The sequence below is a fragment of the Fistularia commersonii genome, chromosome 19, assembly GCF_037954325.1.
Source record: "Fistularia commersonii isolate RoL2024-O1a breed Wild chromosome 19, RoL_Fcom_v1.0, whole genome shotgun sequence".
Classification (NCBI taxonomy): Eukaryota; Metazoa; Chordata; class Actinopteri; order Syngnathiformes; family Fistulariidae; genus Fistularia; species Fistularia commersonii.
This window is the reverse complement of record NC_141302.1, coordinates 2,045,459-2,062,260: the sequence shown is the minus strand read 5'-3', so window position 1 is coordinate 2,062,260 and position 16,802 is coordinate 2,045,459. Positions and strand designations below refer to the sequence as shown.

The following is a 16,802-nucleotide window of genomic DNA, read 5'->3' as shown; positions in this document are numbered from 1 at the left end:
TGCATCGGGTGTCGCCGGCGGCGCTCGGTTTGACTCCTCCGGTCTCGTTCTGGTTCGACGGGAATGATTGACATTTCCTACATTAATACGTTTGTGTGTGTGTGTGTATAGAGATCATATTCGGCTCATAATCCCGTCCTTTCTGGTCTGCTGACTTCAAACCAGGTGTGTGTTCACATGATGTTTTTTTTTGTCTGAAGTGTTCTGGGATTTCCTTCTTCTCACACCCCTGACAAAAAGTGGTACATTCCATCACATAGATTTAGATGGAAACGCCGGGATTAGAATCAGATAATCTGTGTGAATGGTAGGAATTATAACGTTTTTTTGGGGGGGGGATTGTAATCTGATTTCTGTTGAAATGGCGGTTAAATTCCATGATGATGTTTTTTTGAAACGCCCCAGACTGTAATTCGATAATCTGTGAAAACGCCAGGATTTAAATATAATTGCGGTGCAAAAACGACAGGATTATCAGCCAATGCGCAGAACCAAGATTATTATCACCAATGTTGTAATCTGATTTTTTTTAATATATTTTCCTGCAGATGCCGGGATTATAATCTGATAATACTTTATCGATCCCCCATAGGCGAAATTCGTATGTCGCAGCAACAATAACAATAAATATGAGGATAAATATAAATAGAAGAGACAATTAAAAGTACAAGGACAATAAGAAGGATAAAAATAAATAAGAAATAATCTCTATTAAATTTCTATTGAAATTTTTCTTTTGAGATTTTCCTACAAACGCCGAGATAATAATCCGATTTTTAATAAAAAAATTCTGCAAACGCTGGGATTATAATTAGATTTATTTTTCTAATATTTTCCTACAAACACCAGGATAATAATCCATTTTTAAAAAAAAAAATTTCTGCAAACGCCAGGATTATAATCTGATTTATTTTTTTTGATAATCAAATTTTTTCAAATATATTTTCCTACAAACCCCGGGATAGTAATCCGATTTTCTAATATATTTTTCTGCAAATGGCAGTATTATAATCGTTTTCATTTTTTTAATATTTACCCGCTAACACCGGGATTATTATCTGATTTTTTAAAATATATTTTCCCACAAACGCTGGGATAATAATCCGATTTCTTTAATCTATTTTTCTGAATATGTCGGGATTGTAATCTGATTTTTTTAATGTAAATTTTTCTGCAAACACCGGTAATTTAATCCGAATTTTTTTAATATATATTTTTCTGCATATACCGCGATTGTAATCAGTTTTTTTTTTTTTATTTATATTTTTCTGCAAACACTGGGATTATGATCTGATTTTTTTAAAATATATTTTCCCACAAACGCTGGGATAATAATCCAATTTCTTTAATCTATTTTTCTGAATATGTCGGGATTGTAATTTGATTTTTTTAATGTAAATTTTTCTGGAAACACCGGTAATTTAATCCGAATTTTTTTAATATATTTTTTTCTGCGTATGCCGCGATTATAATCTGATTTTTTTTTATTTTTTATATATATTTTTCTGCAAACACCGGGATTATAATCTGAAATTTTATATATGCATATATTTCTGCATATGCAGGGATAATCATCTGATTTTTTTTTTTTTTGATTTTCCTGCAAACGCCGGGATTACAATCAGATTTCATTTTAATATATACTGCTCAAAAAAATAAAGGGAACACTTGAACAACACAATGTAACTCCAAGTCAATCCCACTTGTGAAATCATAGTGTCCACTCAGGAAGCAACACAGATTCATTTTGACTTGTTTTAAGGACATTACATCAAAGTTGGATCAGCCTGGAGTTTGTTTTCACACTTTAATTTTGAGTGTGATTCCTAATCCAGACCTCCATGGGTTGATACAATTGATTTCCATGGATCATTTTTGTGTGATTTTGTCGTCAGCACATTCAACTGTGTAAAGAGCAAAGTATTTCATCAGAATATTTCATTCATTTAGATCCAGGATGTGTTTTTTAAGTGTTCCCTTTACTTTTTTGAGCAGCGTATATATATTCATCTGCAAATACCGGGCTCATAATCCGGCGTCTCGGCTCCTTCCAGGGCTCCGGCTTCCACGCCTCGCGCAGGCAGAAGTACGGCAACGTCTTCAAGACCCACCTGCTGGGCCGGCCGCTCATCCGGGTGACGGGCGCGGAGAACGTGCGCAAGGTGCTGATGGGCGAGCACACGCTGGTGACGGTGGACTGGCCGCAGAGCACCGCCACGCTGCTCGGACCGAACTCCCTCGCCAACAGCATCGGAGACATCCATCGCAAGAGGAGGAAGGTAAGCGAGGGCGGCGGATTTGAGGAACCCCCCCCCCGAATCCGGAATTTATTTATTTTCATTTGACGTCGATACGTGACTCGGGTTCGAGAGGTGGATCGTACCAACTGAAGGGAAGTGGGGTGGGGGGGTTAGAAATGTCGTCTCCGGTTGCCGGAGCGTGAGAACGGCGCCTCACCTCCGAGGACGACTTGGGGGCGGAGCCTCCGGGTCACCTTATCGTCTCCTCTTCGTCCATTAGCCCCCCCTTTTTTCCCTCCATCCACTCTCACCGTCTCTCCATCGCCTCGGTGCCAGCGCCATTTCAGGTAATCAGCCACTTACCTCCGCCGCTATTATCCCCTTATCCCCGGGGCGCATACCTCAAACACACACACACACACACACACACTGGGAGGATGAACACGGGAAGGACAAGAAGCAGAATCCGGTGTTTTGCATCCACCCCTCCTCTTTCTCCTCCATCAGTCTGGTTTTCTCCCACCGGATCCTCCGGGAGGAGGCGGGGTCAGGTTTCGCCGCCGCCGCCGCATCGCCCGGGGAGACGGCGAGGGTTTGGCCCGGGTCTAATCTGGGCTCTGATCCCCTTCTGCGCTCCCCGGAGACCCCCACGCTAACCTCGTGTAATGACCCCTGATTAGGAGGGCTGCCTCCGACGCCGCACAAAGAGGGGCTTTCTGTGGGGGCCGGACGTGCGCGCGTACACACACACACTCGTGCACGCACACACACACACATACACACACACACACGTGTGCATACACAATGTTTGCACGCGCACACCTGCATGTTTCTTTCCTTCAGCTGTAAATAAAGATGGATACGAGGCCATTTCCGATCGATCGATCGATTATTTCAAACCCATTTTCAACACAATCCGGCTTTTAACTGATAATAAAATGCAAATAAATATTTTTTAAATTTTATTTATTTATTCATTTATTTATTCAATCACCCCCCCCCCCACCAAAAAAAAAAATCACTGATTTCAATCACATTCATCTTCTGCTGCTCTGCTAACAGAGCTAGCTTACTTTGGCGAACGCGAAACAAAAAAATCAATACGTCTTCAATCGTATCAGTCGTAACGTCCGTTTGTGTGTGTGTGTGTGTGTGTGTGTGTGTGTGTGTGTGTGTGTGTGTGTGAGTGTCCCAGCGCCGCCTGCCGTGAAGATGCTAGCAACAAGCTTAGCTTTAAACAAACACAGTGCGTTTAGCCTAGCATTCTCTGTGAGGTGTTTGCTAGTTGGGAGGAAAAGCTAATGGACTCCACAGAGAAAAACTCAAAGAAAAAACAAAAACAATCATGTTTGCTAAACCTGAAAGGTAAATAAACTAAAGCTAAAGCTAGCACTAGCGACATAGCAGAGCGCCAAACGAGCGCCCGGCTAGCACTTTTCATACGGCAAACATCCAGTCACCGTGATGCTGGCTTGACCCTTGACCTCCATGAGGAGGCAAAGGGAGGGCGGAGCTACTTATCGCCATGACGACAGGAACTTGAGGCGAGGATGAAGACCCGAAAAAACCTGCAGAAAATAAAAGCGGTATTTTTTTTTATGCGGTTTTAAATACAGACGGATCCGGAGATAGACAGAGGGAGAGGTCAGCTGGACGCTCGAATGTGTGTGTGTGTGTGTGTGTGTGTGTGTGTGTGTGTGTGTGTGTGTGTGTGTGTGTGTGTGTGTGTGTGTGTGTTGGCAGCATCTCCCCCTGTTTTCTGGCTAATAAAACTAAGTCAACAGACAGGAGCAAGTTCCCCTGCAGAATGAACTTACCGTCTGACCCGCAGGACACCAGTGTGTGTGTGTGTGTGTGAGTGTGTGTGTGTGTGTGTGTGTGTGTGTGTGCGTATAACTTCCTTGCCGTTCTTTCGTATGGAAAAACAATTTTCGCTCAGCTCGGGCGGCCAGTTTCCATAAAATGGGGCGTTGAGGCCTCACGGGCCGTAGCGGCCTGGGGTCCGGCTCCGGACCAGCGCCGCCGCCGCCGCCGCCGCCGCCATGATGGCCCCGTCTGGAAAACGACCCCTGAACAAATGCGGCCTGGAAGGACATCCGACCTGACACCTAGCAGACAGGAAGTTCCATAGCTCCAGTAGCTGAAAATAAATATCTAGAAGATTCTTTAGACTCAGGATGGGAGATACCTGTGGTGCAGAGCAGGGAGGTTCCCCTTCAACGTCGCCAAGGAGACATGATGCTGTAACACAACGGCACCGGAAGAACTGCAGCTGGCCTGAAGGGAACCAAGCAAAGGCATGGTTCTCCAGAGGAGAAGAAGAACACAGAGGAACCAAAGAGAACAACGGCTAAAGTGTGGAGAACCAAAGAGAACCATGGGTAGCCTAAGGAGAACCAAAGAGAACAACAGGTAACCTGAGGAGGACCAAAGAGAACCATGGGTAGCCTGATGAGAACCAAAGAGAACCATAGGTAGCCTGAGGAGAACCAAAGAGAACAACGGGTAACCTGAGGAGGACCAAAGAGAACAACAGGTAGCCTGAGGAGAACCAAAGAGAACAACGGGTAGCCTAAGGAGAACCAAAGAGAATGATGGGTGGCCTAAGGAGGACCAGAGTACAGCTGAGGAGAACCAAAGAGGCCCATGACTAACCTGAGGAGATCTCAAGAGAAACATTTGGTCCCCTGAGAAGAACCAAAGGGAATCATGGTTGATCTGTGGAGACCTGAGGAGACCTGAAGAGAACCATGGCTAACCTCAGAAGAACCACAGTGCAGCTGAGGAGGACCAAAGAGAACCACGGTTAACCTGAGGAGACCTTGAGAGAATCATTTGTTCTCCTGAGAAGAACCAGAGCTCACCTGAGGAGAAGCCTGGCTCCCCTGTGGCCTGACTCCCAACTCCCTGGATCGTACCACTGTCCCCCCATAGAGGGTGCTGTATCGGAACCATCCACAAAATACCGCATAAATACAAATACACCAAGAAGTAAAAGTTCTGTTGTGTAGAAGTACACAGCCCGAGTGTACAAGTACCAAAACCGAGTGAACAAGTTGTTTCCCAACTGCGCAAGTACACATCAGAGTGCACAAGTACATAACCCAAGTACACAAGTACTCGTCCCAAGCGTACAAGCACAAATCCAGAGTATACAAGTACACATCCTGAGCACAAAAGGACGCATCGCAAGCCACAAGTACACAACCCGGGTGCTCAAGTACCCAGCCCAAGCGTACAAGTACATATCCTGAGTCTGCAAGTACCCATCCCAAGCGTACAAGTACATATCCTGAGTTCGCAAGTACCCATCCCAAGCGCACAAGTACACATCCTGAGCACAAAAAGACACATCGCAAGCCACAAGTACACAACCCAGGCGCTCAAGTACCCATCCCAAACGTACAAGTATATATCCTTAGTCCGCAAGTACCCATCCCAAGTGTACAAGTACATATCCTGAGTCCGCAAGTACCCATCTCAAGCGTACAAGTACATATCCTGAGTCCGCAAGTACCCCTCTCAAGCGTACAAGTACATATCCTGAGTCTGCAAGTACCCATCCCAAGCGTACAAGTACATATCCTGAGTCCGCAAGTACCCATCCCAAGCGTACAAGTACATATCCTGAGTCCGCAAGTACCCCTCTCAAGCGTACAAGTACATATCCTGAGTCTGCAAGTACCCATCTCAAGCGTACAAGTACATATCCTTAGTCCGCAAGTACACAACCCAAGTACACAAGTAAACATCCTGAGTGCACAAGTACACATCTCCAGTGCACAAGCACACAACATGATACAAGTAGACATGCCGAGTGCACAAGTACACATCCCAAGGGTACAAGTACACATCTTGACCGCGCAAGTACTCCGGATGCTTGGGGAGAAGTAGCCCTACATGTCACAATGCCGCGTTCCCGCAGAAACCCAACCGGAGAAGGAAAAAAAAACGGACAGCCTGACCTCGGCGGGGGAAGCTGCGACCCCCGACCTCCCCCTCGACTCCCTCCGCTTCCCCCGTCGTCACCATGTGGGGTAAAGCAAGGGGAGCAAGGGGGGGACGGAGGAGCGAAGCCGTTTTTACAAAAGGATGGATGAAGGGGCCGGGAGAGACGGGAAGAGGCGGGAGTGGAGGGATGGTGGGGGAAGAGTGGGGGAGGAAGGGGAAGCAGGGAGGAGGAAGGGGGAGCAGGGAGAAGAATAAAGGAGTCTTTACATGTCTGTGGAACCAGCAGCTCGCAGCACTTTCACATAATTTAAGACATATGGACGTTATTAGGACGGCCGTGTCTGTGTGTGTGTGTGTGTGTGTCACTGGCTGTATCAGTGTGTGTGTGTGTGTGTGTGTGTGTGTGTGTGACAGTGTGTGCGTGTCTTTAAGCCTGCGTCTTTTTGCGCTGCAGGCTACAGAAGACAGTCACGTTTTTGTGGTGCAGCGAAAATGACTTGTATGGAACAATCCAGCAACCCCCCCCCCCTTACACACACACACACACACACACACATACTAGAGCACACACACCCCCGTCCTGTGTGAAATTTGGAACGTCCCGGAGTGACACTGCATTAAAAAAAGGAAAAAAAAACAATAAAAAACTGTCTTTGATTGGCAGCCAGGCAGTAGAGGAAGATACTGTGTGTGTGTGTGTGTGTGTGTGTGTGTGTGTGTGTGTGTGTGTGTGTGTTTGACCTGTAGTTACCTCACACACACACACACGGACTCACTGGCTCTACAGTAGCTCTGCCCTGCTGTGGTGTGTGTGTGTGTGTGTGTGTGTGTGTGTGTGTGTGTGTGTGTGTGTGTGTGTGTGTGTCTACAACAAGGTGCCAGAAACTCCTACTTTTTTTTTTTAAATACATATTCAAAAGTTTTTTTTTTGAGTAACTAAATACTTTTTGTACTTTTCTGAACCCTTATGTGTGTGTGTGTGTGTGTGTGTGTGTGTGTGTGTGTGTGTGTGTGTGTGTGTGTGTAAATATAGGCAAAGTACTTATTAATTAATTGGGCAATTTTGTCATAATCCAGCATAAATCACCCACGTTCAACGTTACACAATTTCCCTTGGCTGCACAAACGTCTTTGTCTGATTGCACACACACACACACACACACACACACAGTCAAAATCCTCTCGTGAGTGATTAAGCCATCAGGCTAAACACACCAGTCGGAGATGATTAGGTGATTGATTAGAAAACGATAAATGTGCCAGAATCCCGCCGCTGTTCGGGCGGACGGGTGGAAACGGCGAGCACATGGCGGCGCCGGCCGGAGCGCCGGACACTGATTGGTCAAGTTGGTCCAATTAAAGAGGATTTTCATTGATTGGAAGCAGATCCGCATCCTTCCAGGAACTGAAGAAGGGTTTATTTTTCCCCGGGCGCCGCCCCATCACGCGGATCGATCGATCGATTGATTGCGTTTTCCCCACGTGGGAAGGAGAGCTTTAGCCCCGCCCCCTGGTGCTGATTGGCTGTCAAACTCACCCGATCCGGTCGCCCGTTTTGTATTTTGGCGGTTCTTCCGTCACTTCCCCATCTCCATCTTGTGCTGCTGCTACTACAGCAGCCATCGTTAACTGTAATCGCCGTGACAACAGTCGCCTCCTGGCCGAGGATGCAACCGGCGGGGCCTCTGGACCCCAAGGTTACCAAGGCAACGGTCTCCATCCCTAAACAGCAACTGTTCGATTCCTGCTGGCCGAGGTTCCCGAAGCATACCGGACAGTGTCCCCTCTCCTCCTTCCTCTGGTTACCTGGACAATGGGCTCGATAGCTAAACAGTAATGGTTCAATTCCCAACAAGGGAGGTTCCCGAAGCATACCGGACAGTGTCCTTCCTCTACCTTCCTCCTCCCTCTTTCCTCTGTCCACCTTCCTCCTTCCACCATCTCCCCCCCCCGGTTACCTAGGCAACGGGTGCAATTGCTAAATGGCAATGGTTCAATTCCCAGTGAGGAATGTTCCAGAAGCATACTGGACAGCGTCCCCTCTCCTCCTTCCTCCTCCCTCCCACCAGTTCCCTTGACAATGGGCTTGATAGCTAAACAGTAATGGTTCAATCCCCAGCAAGGGAGGTTCCCGAAGCATACCGGACAGACTGTGGCCTCCTTGCTTCTGCCTTTCTTTCTCCTTCCTCCTTCTCCCTTCCTCCTCTATCCTCCCTTCTTCCTGCTTCCTCCTACTAGTTACCCAGGCAATGGGCTCTATCGCTAATCCCTGCTTCAAACGAGTGAGGTTCGAAGCATACCGGAAGTACGCCGGACTATATCCTCCTTCTTCCTGCCTCTTTGCTTCTCCCTTCCCCTTCCTTCCTCCTCCCATCCTCCCTCTTTCCTCCTTCCTCCCCCTCCTTCCTCCCTCCTCAGTCGAACCCGGGGCCGTTGGAAGGGCCGCTTCAGAGGTTCAATCACATGGAATGTTATTTGTCCAAACAGCACTGATGACTGATGACTGATTCATAGGCAGAAATACTACGAGGAGCCAGGAAAGACTTAAGCCCTCCCCCACACCTCCACCCCCGACCCCATTCCTCCTCATCCTCCCCTCCAACCTCCTCCTCCTCCTTCTCCAACCTCGCTCCTTCTGCCTGTCATTCGGGTTCTGCTGACTACAGGGGAAAACCTCTACAATGTATAAGACTCCGCTGTTAAAGAGTAAAGGGGGAGGTGTGGAGGGTGGAGAGAGACGGAGAAAATGTCTGGGTTTGACTGAGGAGCTGCATGAATACCATCTACAGCCAAAACAGAGGCGGCGCGATTCTGGGGGAGGGGGATGTGAGGGGCTTCGCGGGCGGAGAACCGAGAACGGGGAACCGAAAGCGGGACGCCAGGGGCTTTGGTAACCTGCCAGTTCTGATGAGGTTCTGGAACGTTCTAGAGAGGTGAACGCAGAGGGCTATCTCTGGAAGTTCGCTTAACATCTACATGTGCAAAGTTCCAGTAGCTCTCTTGGGTACCATGGGTTCTCCACATGTTCCCCCTGCTTGGGTTCTCTCCAGAGGGTTCATTGGATGTCTCTTCATGTGGCCGTTGGATTGGCAGCTGACGCTGTGATGGACAGGTGGCCGTTGGGCTCGTTCTCACCTTCATCTTCATTGTTACCTGCAGTTTGTCTTTTGTGACGAAGATGTGTCTTCTCCCCCAGGTGTTTGCCAAGGTGTTCAGTCACGAGGCCCTGGAGTCGTACCTCCCCAAGATCCAGCAGGTCATCCAGGAGAGCCTCCGGGTTTGGAGTTCCAACCCCGAGCCCATAAACGTCTACAGGTAACCTGAATGAATCGGATAGGACGCCGATCTCAGAAGCTAGCAAGCGTTAACCAAGTCGTGAAGGTCCTCAGTAGAGGAAGACAACAAGTAGCTCATTGGTCCTAGAGCAGAGACAAAGGGCGAGGGCTAATCCCAGGGTTCTTCAATAGTTGTGACCTGATTTGCTGTCCCTCCTCCAGGGAGAGCCAGCGGCTGTCCTTCACCATGGCGGTCAGGGTTCTGCTGGGCTTCAGGGTGTCGGAGGAGGAGATGAGGCACCTCTTCTCCACCTTCCAGGACTTTGTGAACAACCTCTTCAGTCTTCCAATCGACCTCCCCTTCAGCGGCTACAGGAAGGTACGTACCCTTCTGGGAAAAGGGTTAGAGATGTAGCCTCCGCCGCCTGACAAGCTCTTCTTCCTCCTCACAGGGGATCCGAGCCCGCGACACCCTGCAGAAGAGCATCGAGAAGGCCATCAGGGAGAAGCCGCTGTGCCCTCATGGGAAGGACTACAGCGACGCCCTGGACGTCCTGATGGAGAGCGCCAAGGAGAACGGCACCGAGCTCACCATGCAAGAGCTGAAGGTACCTTAAAGAAGGCGTGCTAACGGGCTATCCCACGCTAACTCACGCTATCTCTTGCGTGAAAAAAATGTCGCGAATCTGAAATATTTAGCAAGAATGGACGTTAACAGGGAAACACACACACACACACACACACACACACACACACACACACCTCTGTTTACCTATTAAGCGATTTGGAGGAGTTCTCTGGAAACTCGACCCTCTCTGTGCTCCTGTGGTTCCTGGGTGACGTCCAGCACCAAAAATAAGTCAACACTCCCCCTGCGAGGGGTCTGAAAGAGGCCTCCTGTACACACACACACACACACACACACACACACACACACACACGTATAAATACATACACAACTTGAACTGGGGAGCCCCTGTCACAGAGGCCCAGGTATGAGTGCGCTCCCTCCTGCTGCTTCCTGACGCACACATATTCATCACACACACACACACACACACACACACACACACACCGGTCGTCGATGGCGACGTGCTCCGACGACGGCAAATGAAGGGGGTTTATAATGAGCGTCGCGCCGCCTGGGACCCGGTGTTATTTATTCCACCGCCCCGGATAATGGAGCAGCGCCGTCTGGCCGGGTGTTGACGTTGGACGAGGAACCCGTGTTCCCAAACAGAACACTTTTCAGGAACGCCGGGCGTCGGGGGTTCGTGACGGCGGCGAACTGGAGGTGTCAGTTCGCTGGTTTCGTGCCCCCGGAGCCGACGTTCCAGGTGGAATACGTTCGCAGGTTTGGCGGGAACCCCGTTGCCGGTGCCGACCCCCGGGATAATAAACCCGCCGTCGCCTCTGCGGGTATTCTTGGCGGGGATTCGCCCTCGCGCTTTGCCCACATCTCGCCGTCTCCAGGGTTTGATGAGCGTTTATCCCGTCAGGTAGAGCCGGCGCGGCGCGCCAAATAAAAAGCAGACCCACATGGCGACCTCCCCCTAGCTTGTTCTTGAACGGGAAGGGCGACTCGTATGCCTGGCGCAAGGAACCGTGTTACCACGGTTGCGGGTCGAGGGACGATGCCCTGGATCCGGCGCGCTTCGCCGTCGAAGTACTTTGGAGCTTTAATGGAAACCAGCGGCGGAGGCTGGAGATGGAGTACCGCCGCGGGGGTGGGGGTTTGTCGGCAGCGCTGTTGCGGCATTTTCCGAACAATGGGATGGAGGCTGGCGGGGAGCGAGGGGAACGCCAGATTTGGAGGAGGTTCTGGAGGGAGCAAGAGTCCCCGGGGGTTGAAAGCAGAGCTTCCAGGAAATGTTTGAATTTCTAATCAGTTGGAGACGGGGGAGAAGTTCAGGGAACGTTCTCCTCATCTGGAAACTGAAGTGTCCTCTTTCGCCCCTGCAGGAGTCCACCATCGAGCTCATCTTCGCCGCCTTCGCCACCACCGCCAGCGCGAGCACCTCGCTCATCATGCAGCTCCTGCGCCACCCGACGGTCCTGGAGCGTCTGCGGGAGGAGCTCCGCGCCCGAGGCCTCCTCCACAACGGCTGCCTTTGCCCCGAGGGCGAGCTGAGGCTGGACACCATCGTCAGCCTGAAGTACCTGGACTGCGTCATCAAGGAGGTGCTGAGGCTCTTCACGCCGGTGTCGGGGGCGTACCGCACCGCCATGCAGACCTTCGAACTGGACGTAAGTGGCCCGGGCCTTTTCGCGGGCGTTAGCATGTTAGCATGCGGTCATCGAGACGTGGATTTTGGCTTTGGAAGGAGGCAAGAATGATGAAGACTAGCAATGGTGTTGTTTGGGTTGACCTTCTGGGACGCGCTTGTTGTCGAGGGCGTACCGCACCGTAAGTGGACAAGGCCTCCTTGCACATCGTAGCACGTTAGCATGCAGTTGTCAAGCGATAGCTTTTGCCTTCGGAAGGAGACAAGAATGAGGTGAACTTAGACATTTGGGTTGACCTTTAGTCGGAGCGTAGCACAGCGCAATGCAGACCTTCGAACTGGAGGTAAGTGGACGAGGCCTTTTAGCGGGCGTTAGCATGTTAGCATGCGATCGTCGAGACGTGGATTTTGGCTTTGGAAGGAGGCAAGAATGATGAAGACTAGCAATGGTGTTGTTTGGGTTGACCTTCTGGGACGCGCTTATTGTCGAGGGCGTACCGCACCGTAAGTGGACAAGGGCTCCTTGCAAATTTTAGCACGTTAGCATGCAGTTGTCAAGCTTTTGCCTTCGGAAGGAAACAAGAATGAGGGGAACTTAGATGTTTGGGTTGACCTTTGGTTGCGGGCGCACCACACCACTATGCAGACCTTCGAACTGGAGGTAAGTGGCCCAGGCCATATCGTGGGCGTTAGCATGTTAGCATGCGTTTGTCGAGACGTGGATTTTGGCTTTGGAAGGAGGCAAGAATGAGGAAAACTTTGTCTCGGTAGCTTTGATGCTAGCAAGGCTGTTGTTTAGGTTGATCTTCAGGGAGCGTGCCTTTTGTCGGGGTCATACCGCACTACCGTGCCGATATTTGAACTGTATGTAAGTGATGGAGGCCTCTTCCTGCGTACTTGGGTAATCCCATATTAGCATGTGGTTGTCAAGAGATGGATTTTGCCTTGGAAAGGAGCTGAAATTGACAAGAGCTTCATCTCATTAGCTTTGGCACACTTTGGGATTGACCCTCAGGGTGTGCACAGCCATGCAGACCCTCAAACTTTAGCATGCAGTCGTCAAGAGTTAGCTTCCGCCTCCGGAAGGAGACAAGAATGAGGATACCTTTGGTCGCAGGCGTACCACACTGCTATGCACACCTTTGAACTGGACATAAGTAGCCGAGGCCTTTTTGTGGCTGTTTGCATGTTAGCATGTGATCATCGAGGTATGGATTTTGGCTTTGAAAGGAGGCGAAAATGATGACAACTAGCAATAATGTTGTTTGGGTCGACCTTCAGGGATCGCGCCTATTGTCGAGGGCGTACCGCACCACAAGTGGACAAGGCCTCCTTGCAAATTTTAGCACGTTAGCATGCAGTTGTCGAGCGATAGCTTTTGCCTTCGCAAGGAGACAAGAATGAGGGGAACTTAGATGTTTGGGTTGACCTTTGGTTGCGGGCGTACCACACCACTGTGCAGACCTTCGAACTGGACATAAGTAGCCGAGGCCCTTTTGTGGCTGTTAGCACGTTAGCATGTGATCATAGAGGTATGGCCTTGGAAGGAGGCAAAAATGATGGAAACTAGCAATGGTGTTGTTTGGGTCGACCTTCAGGGATCGCGCCTATTGTCGAGGGCATACTGCACCGTAAGTGGACAAGGGCTCCTTGCACATTTTAGCACATTAGCATGCAGTTGTTGAGCGATAGCTTTTGCCTTCGGAAGGAGACAAGAATAAGGAGAACTTAGACATTCGGGTTGACCTTTTTGCCGCATGCTTAGCACAGCGCAATGCAGACCTTCAAGCTGGACGTAAGCGGACGAGGCCTTTTTGCTCGTGCTGGCACGTTAGCATGCGGTTGTCAAGACAAGCGATGGAAGAATCAGGAGGTGCTGTTTGGCCTTTTGTTTGAAACCTGACGTGAGCGCCGTCATGAACTTCCTCTCTCCTGCAGGGCGTCCAAATTCCCAAAGGCTGGAGCGTGATGTACAGCATCCGGGACACGCACGACACCTCCGCCGTCTTCAAGGACGTGGACGCCTTCGACCCGGACCGTTTCAGCCAGGAGCGCGGCGAGGACAAGGAAGGACGTTTCCACTACCTGCCCTTCGGCGGCGGCGTGCGGTCCTGCCTGGGCAAGCAGCTCGCCACGCTCTTCCTCCGCCTGCTAGCCATCGAGCTAGCGAGCACCAGCCGCTTCGAGCTGGCGACCCGGCAGTTCCCCCGCGTGGTCACCGTGCCGGTGGTCCACCCGGTGGACGGGCTGAAAGTCAAGTTCTACGGCCTGGACTCCAACCAGAACGAGATCATGGCTAAGTCCGAGGAGCTGCTGGGCGCCACCGTGTGAGCGGCGGCGTTTTGGGGGTTGGGGGGGGTTAGCTTAGGAGGAGGGGGGGCAGAAGAACGGAAGGGTTTTTTTTTTTTCTTCTCCAAGTCTACAGACTTTCAGAGTTCAATCCGATTCAAAAACCGGCGAGCGACTCGCTGGTGAGGTCCGAGGGGCAGGGGGCGGAGCCTAAACGTTAGCGTTAGCATTAGCATGATGCGGTTATGGGACGCAGGGAGGGAAGGAGGAGGTTTTACCGTGGAAACGGAGGGTGGAGTTAAGCTACGTGACGCTACGGACCCTGAACGCGACGCGATTGGTTCACTCGTCCTCGTGGCCTCCGGCGGCCGAAGGGGAAGTGTTCCCCCAAAGACAAAATGGCCGCCGGACCAGCTGTTTGAGTCACCCCTCGCCGTTTCCCCAGAAACAAAGAGGGACGGTCAAGGAGATGTCGTTTTATTTATTAGAAGAGCCGGGACGGTGCGGACACGCGTGTTTTGAAATTGCGCTCGCCCTTTAGCCTGAACGTAAGCGCCTTAAGTGAGGAACGCCGTCCAATCCCAGAGCGGCTGGAGGAGGACGAGGAAGAGGACAAGACCGACATATATGCTGCTTGAGTGTTGCCTTGTCATCTTGTTTTTGTTTTGTTTCCCGGAGGAGGCGGGGCTTGGCCTCGCCGCTCCTCCAATCAACGCTAAGAATGCAAATACCGTAGAAAAAAAGACAAACAAGCCCCCACAAACCCCCTTTCCTTTCCTGACCCCACGTCCGATAAAACCCCCGAGGGACACCAGAACTCCCCCCCGCCCCGCCACACCACTGATTCCTTCACCTTTTGAAAAAATGATGGAAAAAAAGAAAAAAAAAGATTTAAAAGTCACTCTTTTTGCTGCTTCTCCTGTGTATATTTTCTAATTGAGAGTTTTAGACCATAGTTTGTACTGAGAGTTTCTTTCCTTTATATATATATATATATATATATATATATATATATATATGTATACATACACACACATATATATGTACATAAATACATATTTATGTACATATATATGCGTTTCCTTATTTATATACGTATAAATAAGGACGCGCTCACCTGTCTATGGCTCCCACATTAGTAAAGCTACCGTCGAACTACAGCAACTTCCTGTTTCTCAATTCAACAAAATAAAAGCCCCATTTTTAAAAATTTTTTTTTTTTTGTTGAACCCCCCGAGGTTTTATTCTAGCGGGGCAAATAAGCTGGCAGCTGGACAAATATATATATATATATATATGTGTGTGTGTGTGTGTGTGTGTGTGTGTGTGTGTGTGTGTGTGTGTGTATATATACATGCTCAATTGCCAGTTTAGGGCAGTTCAGTGAAGCTAACTTCACTGCAACTTCCTGTTTGTATAATTGACAAAATAAAAGCCCTTCTTTTTCCTTATTTTTTTTCTGTTGCACTGTCTGGATTTTTATTCTGGTTAGGCGTATAAACCGAAAAGTGGACATATATTTATATATGTATACACACACACACACACACACACACACACGCACACGCACACACGCAGACATCCCACAACTGTAAAGCTAGCGTAGCACTGCATCTAACTTCCTGTTTGTCCACTTACAAAATAAAAGCCTGGCAGGTGGGTGTGTTTATACATATATGTATACATATAAGTATAAATATATATATATATATGTATATATATATTTAAAGGATTACCTGATTATTTTGTGAAAACGGAAAGAGGGTTAGCGGGTGACGGTGTATATTGTTTTGTATAATATTCATCTTTCCTTTAGCAAGCCACGGGTGGGGCGGGGGGGCAGCGGGAGAGGGAAATCAGCTATTTACGTCTACTAATAACCTAATATTAATGTTATTGTACAATTAATATTGTTGTTATAAGATATTTGAAGTGCTATTTTTTATTCTATTATTACAGATTTAGAGTTTTTTTAGCTAAAATGAAGAAGGTCTTTGGAAAATATTGGATTTATTTAGAATGTTATGTATTTCAGTTATATTGTAAACAGTGTTTAAAATGTTAATATTGTCGATTGATTACTGTAATAATTATTATTATTTTTTGTTCTGTTATTCAGACTTATTATCACTGCATTTTATTTGAGATTAATTATGGAAAGAACAGAAAGCACTTGCGAGGTATGTCTATTTTTTAAGTGCCATGTGACTACACCACCCCCCCGTCCTTTCACCAGATGGTTTCTCCCGACCTGACCCGCCTCAGTGTGTACATAATATCTTTATTTCTTTTTACAGGAAAAAGTAAATGTTCATTTAGTTTGAAATTCGAATGTTGTCCTTCATTTCCTTTCCTTTCCTTGTTTTTTTTTTTTTTTTTTTTTGTTACCGTGGTTGTTAAATGTACTCCTGTCATAAACTATAAAATTTAATAAAAAATAAATAAAAATAAAAGCAAAAATGTCTTTTTTTTTTGTTGTTGATACTGGAGAAGAACAGGGAATTTTCAAAATATTTTTCAGAAATGCTAAACCGCCGTGTTAGCTAAAATGCAGCTAACCTCTTTTAGCGCAGCCATCTCACAAAAACTGATGGATATTTTGCAAATTTTCGTTAAATCCCACTTATTTTCCCACCTGGTCATGTGACCCGCGCCGCCATTTTCCAGAATCACAATGTTGTCATTGAAACGAAATTGTTAATGCTACTCCCGCGGCACGACACATAAATACAAATGCAAATATGACTAAATAAAATATATAGAAGTATATAAAAAAAAATGGGAAAAAAATCTGATTGGCTTCGGCTAGCAGACAGCGAACT

The 16,802-nt window shown here is 48.4% G+C and overlaps 1 protein-coding gene across 1 annotated transcript in view; it reads left to right on the top strand.

Moving 5' to 3' along the window:
• cyp26b1 (cytochrome P450, family 26, subfamily b, polypeptide 1) overlaps positions 1 to 16,440 on the top strand; it is a 32,815-nt gene extending 16,375 nt beyond the window's left edge. Inside the window, exons 2-7 of the mRNA XM_086165629.1 lie at positions 2,055 to 2,279; positions 9,388 to 9,506; positions 9,689 to 9,845; positions 9,919 to 10,074; positions 11,429 to 11,713; positions 13,630 to 16,440. Of these exons, the coding sequence (XP_086021755.1) occupies positions 2,055 to 2,279; positions 9,388 to 9,506; positions 9,689 to 9,845; positions 9,919 to 10,074; positions 11,429 to 11,713; positions 13,630 to 14,022 (1,335 nt within the window). The 3' untranslated portion in view covers positions 14,023 to 16,440. The remainder of the gene's footprint in view (positions 1 to 2,054; positions 2,280 to 9,387; positions 9,507 to 9,688; positions 9,846 to 9,918; positions 10,075 to 11,428; positions 11,714 to 13,629) is intronic.
• Positions 16,441 to 16,802: the final 362 nt, after the last annotated feature.